The following is a 10,315-nucleotide window of genomic DNA, read 5'->3' as shown; positions in this document are numbered from 1 at the left end:
CATAATGCAGTCATGAGTCATTCTGACCTTCAAATACCAGTAGGTTACAATGCAGTCAAGTAAATCTGATCTACAACAGGCCACAATGCAGTCATGTTAATCTGATCTACTAATGGGCCACAATGCAGTTTGAGTTGATAGGACATGTAAATGGGCAACATTACTGTCATGACTTAATCTGGCTTACCAATGGGCCACAATGAAGTCATTTTAAAAAAAAAATTACCTACAAGTGGGCCACAATGCAGTCATCAGTCAAACTGACATACCAATGGGCCACAATGCAGTCGTAGTTAATTCTGACCTACGAATGAAACCATTAGTCAATCTGACTTACCAATGGGCCACAATGCAGTCAGGTAATTCTGACCTACAATGAAACCATTAGTCAATCTGACCTACCAATGAGCAATAATGCAGTCAGGTAATTCTGACCTACAATGAAACCATTAGTTAATCTGACCTACCAATGGGCCACAATGCAGTCAGAGGTAATTCTGACCTACCAATGAAACCATTAGTCAATCTGACTTACCAATGGGCCACAATGCAGTCAGGTAATTCTGACCTACCAATGAAACCAATAGTCAATCTGACCTACCAATGGGCCACAATGCAGTATTATACTACCACTGAATGACCTACCAATGGGTCACAATGCTGTCATACATCAAAATGACCTACCAATGGACTACAATGCAGTCATACATCAAAATAACCTATCAATGGACTACAAAGCAGTCATACATCAAAATGACCTACCGATGGACTACAATGCAGTCATACATCAAAATGACCTACCGATGGGTCACAATGCAGTCATGCATCAAAATGACCTATCAATGGGCCACAATGCGGTCATGCATCAAAATGACCTATCAATGGACTACAATACAGTCATCCATTAAAATGACCCATCAATGAACCACAATGCAGTCATGCATCAAAATGACCTATCAATGGACCACAATGCAGTCATACATCAAAATGACCTACCAATGCACCACAATGCAGTCATACATCAAAATGACCTACCAATGCACCACAATGCAGTCATACATCAAAATGACCTACCAATGCACCACAATGCAGTCATAAGTCAAAATGACCTACCAATGGACTACAATGCAGTCAAACATCAAAATGACCTACCAATGGACTACAATGCAGTCATAAATCAGAATGACCTACCAATGAACTACAATGCACAATGCAGTCATACATCAGAATGACCTACCAATGGACTACAATGCAGTCATACAACAAAATGACCTACCAATGGACTACAATGCAGTCATAAGTCAAAATGACCTATCAATGGACTACAATGCAGTCATACATCAAAATGACCTACCAATGGACTACAATGCAGTCATACATCAAAATGACCTACCAATGGACTACAATGCAGTCATAAATCAAAATGACCTACCAATGGGCCACAATAGGGTAGAAAAAGAAACAAAAAACATTTTTCATGTTCTCTTTTAATTTCCTTCTAAAATGTTACATTGACATCTTGACATATATATGTTTTCAAATAGCTCTTATAAACAGTTTGTAAAACAGAGAATCAATTTGATTTATTGCTAATACATTATTTTAAAACAAGGGACCTTTAAATTTCAAATAATTCTGGGTAGATAGAATGTTCCATCGTTAAAATGATAAATGTCCTATGGACCCGGTTTAACGATAACTGTGGTGAGGGCTTGTACCGAGACACAGTTAGATTATTCTAACTAAATTCTGGGAAGCAAGTGAGAGAATTCAACACCATTTGAAATAATTCTGTAAATCAAAAGTAAATTACCGAGGCTCAGGGATAAAAAACACAACTTCTTGGATAAAAATCATATCCAATTACTTATTTCCTATCTAGCTTGTAACACGAGCTTTGATTCGTTACAAAGTCGGGTGTAAATATCCGTGCACCCGACTTGAGCCGGGTGTAAATAAAACGTGACGTCACAATGCATACATTCTCTATGATAAATACCAAATAACGTGACGTTACGATGCATTGTAGTACGTAGTTATCTAATCGATAGATTGAGACACACTTTGATGTTTACAAAGCATTTTTATGGGTACGAAGGAAATAAATTCGTTATCCAGGTTCAATCAAGGGTGTACGGGGATTCCATACACCCTGAGGCCGAAGGCCGAAGGGTGTATGGAATACAACCCACGGTAAATCCCCGTACACCCTTGATTGAACCTGGATAACTAATAAAATCATGGGAGATTATTATTTATCAGTGGCAGTCATTTCAACAAAACAATTGCTTATTATTTCATAATTTCTACCATATACATGTATGTACTAAAAGGCATACTTAAAAAATAACAACATATATCATATAAAAACTAATAAATGTGGTAATTAATGTACATATCATATACAACTAGTACAGAAAATGGATTTATTTTCCTTTCAGATTTAATGCCTTATCATAAAAAAAACCTGTAAAGTAGACACTAACAATGCAAATTTCAAATATATTGAACAATGCAAATTGTAAATATATATTGAAAAAAAACATACACATGTATAAGATGAACACATTTTGTCCTTTGTAAAATTTCAGAGCTATATCTCTAAATAATAGTGAACATAAACTGTAGATAATATACAATCCGAAGCTAAGACATGTCTACATGTTACAACTGAAAAGTGAATTAGATTGTAAAATAATTAATAATAATGAACAGAAAAAGGTGAACAAAGCTAAGATAATATTATGGAAATAATAACAAAACAATTCATATTTCTTTTTTTCATCTTCTGAATGTACTACTACAGAAGACAGAAATAGTTCTAACTTTGAACTGCAACATCAAATCTACAGATCATTAAATCTTCATGTACATCATGTATATGAAATATATCAGAGACTGAAATTATGTATTATAGGGTTTGAGTAAATTTGATCACTTGTAATAGTGTTTACCCTATTCTTTTTCTTTTCCAATCTAACAATGTTCAAATATGAGGGCAGTTTTGTTCAAGAGTGGATTTCTTTGATCAAATTTTCTCCATTTCCACTGACTTATCAATCAGAGAACAATTTACATCTTTTAACTTCATGACATAAAAAATCCTAACATCAAAGTTTTGTGTCAATAGTGAGGTAGACAGCATTCCTTTGCCATTCCTTTCACAGGCAGTATGAGAGTTATATCTTACTGAACCCCACAGGAAGGGGACCCATAACCTAAGTCCTTGTATACACTCTATAAAGCACAACCTCAGGACACACCACATAAAATTTCTTTTTCTTTTTGATTATAAATCTGGTGCATTTCCTCCAAGTCCTTGTCAGCAGGTATTACCTGTAATGAAGGTGTAAAAATTAACAGTAAAGGTTACATTTAGCCTTCTAATATTAATAGGTCTCTAAACTTCAATTTGACCAAATCTTCTCAAACTTTTCATAAAATCTTGAATTGCAAAAATAAAAAGAATAATTTTTTCACTTGATTTTAAAGTTAAAAGTCTGGAAATTACAAACAATCAGACTGTGATATGTGTTTAAAATTACAGTGAAAACTGTCTAATCTGACACCTGAATTATCCAACACACTTTGAATATTACGACAGTAAATTTCTTTCCCATTTGACTATTTTCCATGTTTTTAACACTCTGCAATCCGACACCCTGTCTATTGTGACACAAAGTCTGTGTCCTAGTGCGCGTCTGATTAGACAGGTTTCACTGTATTTGACTTGCGTACCAAAACTCTGGCAGGGAGGGGAAATTTAGTTCCTTTGACCAACCACTCTTCGTGTAATTCATGCAATGTCTTCAGATAATCCTAAGCACATGTAAGAAAGTCAATTTATCAGTGTCAAACTCAACATCAGTTTTATGTGTACAAGTAAATTTACCAGTGTGGTATTCAACTTTAGCTTTATGTGTACAAATATGTTGTGCATTTACCAGTGTGATATTAGTTTCTTCTTTCCTGTTTCTCTCCTGGATTCTTCTAAACACTGTCTCTGGCTTAGCTTGTAAATAAACTGAAAAACATATAGCAAATGTTACACTATCTACATTCCTTGATGTTTAACTGTGTATCATGAAAAAAATTTCTTAAATCTTCAACTTTTTAAAGTTGCTCTTTCATGATTAGTATAAGGAATGTCTTACCTATCAGGTCGACTTTACATTGGTTATTTTTAATGATCCAATTAAACCACTCTGTTAACACAGTATAATCAAGGCCTGGCATCATACCACTGTAAATATAAAACCAAAGTTCAAAGTTCAATGACAGCATACTACTCTAAATAAATCAAAGGGCAAAGTTGACATCTGTTAATATAAAACCACAACGCGTTAGGTTCTAGGTTATCATGGCATCATATTTCACTGTAAATATAAAACCATCGTTCGTTTAAGAAAACTTAGTAGACACAATACCCTGTTCATAAAACATCATACTACTGTTAAATTTGAGAGTGGTGCCGAATCAGTTTAAGGTTTTGCTTGTTTCGGTATGATAAACAATGTTCAAAAATCACATAATACCATTGAAAATTGCAATAAAAAGCTAAAACCTAAGTTCAATGGCAACATACCACTGTTTAAAACAAAAGTTCATAACAGCAGAGGGAAAAAATCAATCGCATCACATCATTGAAAATTAAAAGCTCAGTGGCAAAAGGCATCATATTTATAAAAAGTAGAGGTAATGGCAACTGTTACAATATACTGAATTTTACCCTCCAACCCTAACAGTTTTTATTACATTTTCATTTTGGGGGGCTATTTTCAAAGTCGATACAAATATACTGTAAATTAAAAGGTACAGGATACCTTTACTTTATAAATCTTTATTAAAAAACTTGCTTTGTAAACAAATAGTACATTTTTATTATATGTATACTAGTATGTCTTGCATTCATTGAATTTTGAAAATAAAATTTTTTCTTCAAATATTTAAAAACTTCTTTAATCATAACCCATAGCACAAGGTATATTGTATGGTAATGATTATCATGGGTAAATCTTTTATCACTCTTACCTATTATAAAGATTCTCCACAAAGCAATACTTTGCACTGTATATAGAACGTTCCATCAATTTTACTGGCTTGTCCTATTTAAATAAACAATTTTTTTTATTGAAAATCAGAGTATATAAATATATTAATATATCAATTAAGTAAGATTTTTGATCAAGCTAACCGTTTCTTTCTGGTGTTGCTCAAGCATGGTCAGCTGTACATAGGTTTGTAATGTTAATGCCCAACGACTCGGGTCTTCATACATTTTAGCCTGCACAAATTAAAACACATACACTTTTAATAGCTGTTCATATTGCATCTAGCTGTTATTTAGACTTTAAAAATATATTATTATTGAAACAGACATGAAGCACAGTGTGTGTGACTTTTTGTGTATAAATTCTTTTCAAAATTTACTATTAAACATCAATAAAAAAACAGCTTTAATGTTAATTAAGTTTTGAATAGTTAAGGAAAGAGAAAATAATTGTTTTCACTATATCACACACCAGAGCATTATATCCATTGACATCTCTCCACTTCTTCACGGGCTCTTCACAAATCTACCAATGACATAAAACAGGGGAACATAATCACTGAACAAAGCTCTGAACCACGAAAATACAAATCTGAATGAATAAAGTACATGCAAAAATAGAAACCTTTAACTGACACTTTTCAATGAAGAGCTCTACTTCACCAAGCTAATGGAGGGGGCAATTATTTTTTTGGACGGGCCAATGTTATTTCTTTCCCTTTTTTTTTTTTAGAGAGAATACTTTGCACATCTTCTTATATAACAGCATATTCAGACATTTGAAAGAGAAAAATGAAAACATAATGAAATATTTATTAGGGTCTCCATATCATTATGCTATATAAATGAATAAACTTACCTCAACACTTTTGTTTTTCTTGAAATGTTCTAGAAATGTAGTCTTTCCACTGGCTATGTTTCCCTCCACAATGACCTGTAAATATTGATGTATAAATTAAAGTTCAATGAATTTTAATTCATTTGAATTAATTGATAATTTTATGCCCTGGTTCACAAGCATTTTTTCTGTATATTTTTTAACCTTTAGACTTATATAGTATAGTAATAACACTATCAAAGCTAGTCTTCCAACTACATGTAAATTGTTTTCCGTCTGCTATTCAAATAAGTAAAAAAAAAATTAACTTTATTGTTTTTCAAAATTTTTCTTTCAGATTTACAAGGTTTATAGAGTGACTTCTAAGAATTCTAATTTTGTTAAAATATTTTGATGCATGCATTTATTGCAAAGATATGACAAATCCAAAATTTGTCCTACTGTTGGGGGTTTGAATCCCATGGGAGGGTGTAATTTTTTTTTCTTGGTTTCTCTCTTTTTCTGTTTCAAATGACTTTTCTCTTTTATATATATAACATGTAAAAGTTTTGCTGATTTTTAACAGCTTTTTTAACAGAGATTCTCTAGAAAACATTTAATAATCAAGATCTATAGGTCACCTGAGTTTCATGTAACAACTTTCCAACAATTGAATTTGGTTTGTGTTTTAAACCTCAGAGGATCCATGAAATTCACAATTTTGCAAAGAGGCACTTCTTATCATTTATACAAACTTAGCAATGCTACACTACCTGAGGATGATTCCATATAAATATCACTATCATAGCTTTGAAGTACTTGAAAAGAAGAAAAATGTTTCCCTATATATCCCTATGTAAAACTTGGGCACCCCATCCCAGACCATAGCCACAGGGGTCATATTTCACAAATTTTATGATCATAAATGTTATTTCACAAATATTTCCTGGTTGATTAATACTAATGAGTAAATTTCAAAGCATTTTCCTATATATTACTATGTAAAACTTGGGTCCCCCATTTTGGCCCCATACCCTTGACCCCGGGGGTCATGAAATTAACCATTTTGCAATGCAACTTTCCTCATCATAAATATATATATATACTTAGATCATTGGCATAATACCCAGGAGCAAAGGAAAAGATTTTCAAAGAATTTATATATATTCCTAGCCTCCCTCTCCTTACACCAAATAGCCCCCCCTGACATAGGGGCCATGAAATTAACATATTTGGAAGAGGCACTACTTGCTCATTATAACTATGTACATTAGTTTATTTAATACTGGGATGGTTCAGAAGAATTTTTTTTAAAAAATATGCATTATTCACTGAAAATTATATAGCCCCGCCATAGCACTGGGAACACCCTGACCCTGGGGCATGAAATTCACAAATTTGGAAGACACTTGCTCATCATAATATGTACATAGTTAGTTTATTTAATATCCAGGAGCAGAGAAGAAGATTTTTAAAGATTTTTGCATATATTCACTATATAATCAATAGAGCCAGCCCTAACACCAGGACCCCTGACCCTGGGGCCATGAAATTCACAAATTTGAAAGAGGCACTCTTGATCATAACTATTTACATAGTTAGTTTATTTAATACCCCAGAGCAGAGAAGAAGATTTTCAGAATTTTTTTATTATTCACTATATAATCAACTAGAGCCCCGCCCTAACACCAGAACCCTTGACCCTGGGGCCATGAAATTCACAAATTTGAATCTAGGCACTCTTGAGGATCATAACTAAGTACTTAGTTAGTTTATTTACTGGCCCAGTGGTTCTGGAGAAGAAGATTTTTTAGAGATGCAAATCAATTTATTTTCACTATATAATCAATTGGGAGCCCCGCCATAACACCAGCCCCTGACCCTGGGGCCAAGAAATTCACAATTTTGGAACAAACTTCTTTCTGTACATAACTATGTACTTAGTTAGTTTATTTAATACCCAGTGAGCTGAGAAGAAGATTTTTAAAGAAGTAATGCATTATTCACTATATAACCTATTTAGCCCCACCCTAGCACTAGAACCCCTGACCCTGGGTCATGAATTTCACAATTTTGGTACACTACTCAATGCTTATTACATTCATGTCAACAGTTAGCCTGCTTGATGTCCAGGAGAAAGAAGAAGATTTTTAAAAATTGCCACTAATTTTTAACAAATTTTGGCCCCACCCCTCAGGAAAAGGGCGTGGGGACCTTGAAATTCAACAATTTTTGTTCCCCTTCACCCATAGATGCTGTGTGCCAAATTTGGTTGAAATTGGTTTAGTGGTTTCAGAGAAGAAGATGAAAATGTTCAAATGTTAACACACATGACACACGACACAACGACAGACGACAGACAATAGGTTTTGACTCAGGTGACCTAAAAAAATTTAATATAAATCATGATCTATGTTGATAGACTGTGGCAATTGTGAACTTAAATAATGAAATACATTCATTTCTGTACGTATAATGTATTTAATGGGATATGATACAACATTTGTTCTGGAGAAAAGTTGGAGGCTCGACCACTTGTTGCCCTAGCAATGAGAAACACATCTAGCTATATATATTATTATAACAGTAACTTGATCTGAAGGGTATCTGTATCCTGGTTGCAGCATGCAGCGGTAATTACATAATTACAGATCTAACGAGACGCGAAGTGTCGTATGACTACATTATACTTACTGTAAAACTTTCTTGTGCAACGATTACTTACGGCTCTTCAAGACAAGTTACTGTTATGATGATGAATTTATTATATACCCCCTAATAACTAGAAAAATATTACAAGAGAAAATTTTTTTAAAAAATTGTATAACATTCATCGATAAAACAAAGCAAAATAACAACACATGAACAAGGGACTTTTTAACGCGCAAGAAAAATAACGTCATGTTTTTGTGTACTACGTCATCAGTTTCAGAGAGTGGTGATATGGATTCAGAAAACCACCGTGTGGTGATCCGGAAAATCGGATCATGACGTCACGTGATTCCGTTAATTCTACAGTAAAATTGAGTGATACACATTAGGTATATAATAAATGCTATTATTATATGCTATTGGTAAAAAAAATTATTTCAGAAAAAAGTATCTGTGCCCTGGTTGCAGCATGCAGTGCGTAAGGCCATTCCAAGTTTTTTCTCTGTTTAGCGTCCACCCATCTTTCAAAAACCTAGCTACCTATTCGCAAAAAACACACAAGTCAAAAAAATAAAACACATATTTTATAGTAATAAGAATGACGTAATTCAAAAGATATGATTTCATTTATTTCTTTTTCATAAAGAAAATTATTTTCTTCAGCAAAATCAAGGTATTAAATACTGAAACTATTCCAATAATGAAATATTATACAAATATTTAGAGACATTGCTGGAAATCACAAATTTTGACCTGAATAATTAATTTTCAGACTCCTGATTCTGTTTGTTTTTTCTGTCATGCGGTGTCAAAAACCAAGACGCACGCGGATGCTAAACATAGAAAAAACTTGGAATGGCCTTATTACATAATTACAGTTGTGGGGAAAGAGAAGCTGACATGTATTGTCAGACTACATTAAACTTACTGTAAAACTTTCTTTGTGCTTCCCATTACTTCCAACAACTACAAGACAAAATATAGACTGTTCTTTGATCATATGAACAGAACAGAACAGAACATTTTATTACTAATTTAGAGCCCATAACAGACAAGTATTAGATTGTTATAATAATAAGGAAAAGATAAGCCAATGAATAGCAAAACAATTATACAATTAGTAATTGACATAAATCATTTTAACAATAATCCTGTCTAAAAGGAATACATCAAATATGCTATGAGTTAAGGCAGAGTTTAAATGGTACGTATATATACATACTTTACAAAAAGTTACATGTTAGCTTAAGTCCACCTCACAATCTAGTATAGGCATTCCTAGGCAAATGTTATATTGTTCTAAACATGTCTTTTTTGTAACTGAGCTAGTCAATTAAATGATTTTTTTAAGTCTGAAAAATGCATGCTCATGAATTTTAAAAGCCTAAATTAAGATGATGATTAATAGCTAAACATGCTAAACAAAACAACTTGTACCTAGATATAAAATATATGCAGAGCACAAAAATTAAATGCAATCAGTTAATGCTGCGACCAACTTTTTGGAAAGATAAAGCCTAAAAACTTCTTTCCATGACTGGCATGAGCATTGCATAAGTTAGCTTTAAAATTAGGCCTATATAATAACTGGTATTGCGTGTATCATGACGTGTGTACATAAAACATGCACATCGACCAGTGCCCGTGCTCCTTACTTACCATGATGACCATTACTCACAGATGTGTGCATTTTATTGTTTCTGAGATTCACAAAGACACTGCGACTAAACAATCTCAGACACCACAAAGGCATGGCTTGTTGTTTGTGTTTCTTGCTGACGATTCACCGCGAAATC

At 33.3% G+C, this 10,315-nt stretch overlaps 1 protein-coding gene across 1 annotated transcript; it reads right to left on the bottom strand.

Moving 5' to 3' along the window:
• Positions 1 to 2,176: 2,176 nt before the first annotated feature.
• Positions 2,177 to 10,296, bottom strand: LOC134258415 (thymidine kinase 2, mitochondrial-like). The gene is made up of 10 exons (XM_062740963.1): positions 10,179 to 10,296; positions 9,448 to 9,485; positions 5,910 to 5,984; positions 5,523 to 5,576; positions 5,195 to 5,284; positions 5,032 to 5,105; positions 4,155 to 4,243; positions 3,945 to 4,024; positions 3,739 to 3,819; positions 2,177 to 3,336 (listed from the first exon to the last, which is right to left on the bottom strand). Exons 1-10 carry the CDS (start codon positions 10,270 to 10,272, stop codon positions 3,253 to 3,255), a joined length of 759 nt encoding a protein of 252 aa, XP_062596947.1. The 5' UTR covers positions 10,273 to 10,296; the 3' UTR covers positions 2,177 to 3,252.
• Between the last annotated feature and the right edge of the window lie 19 nt (positions 10,297 to 10,315).

Source organism: Saccostrea cucullata, unplaced genomic scaffold, assembly GCF_032062105.1.
Source record: "Saccostrea cucullata isolate Sc308-1 unplaced genomic scaffold, CSIRO_AGI_Scuc_v1 ctg4, whole genome shotgun sequence".
Lineage (NCBI taxonomy): Eukaryota > Metazoa > Mollusca > Bivalvia > Ostreida > Ostreidae > Saccostrea > Saccostrea cuccullata.
This window is presented reverse-complemented; position numbering and strand designations above follow the sequence as displayed.

Coding starts and splice junctions, on each gene's coding strand:
- LOC134258415 (XM_062740963.1), bottom strand. CDS start 10,272: ATGCCTTTGTGGTGTCTGAGATTGTTTAGTCGCAGTGTCTTTGTGAAT. Junction 5,285..5,522: donor TCAATGGATATAATGCTCTG/GTGTGTGATATA, acceptor TAATTTGTGCAG/GCTAAAATGTATGAAGACCC. Junction 5,106..5,194: donor AGCAACACCAGAAAGAAACG/GTTAGCTTGATC, acceptor TTATTTAAATAG/GACAAGCCAGTAAAATTGAT.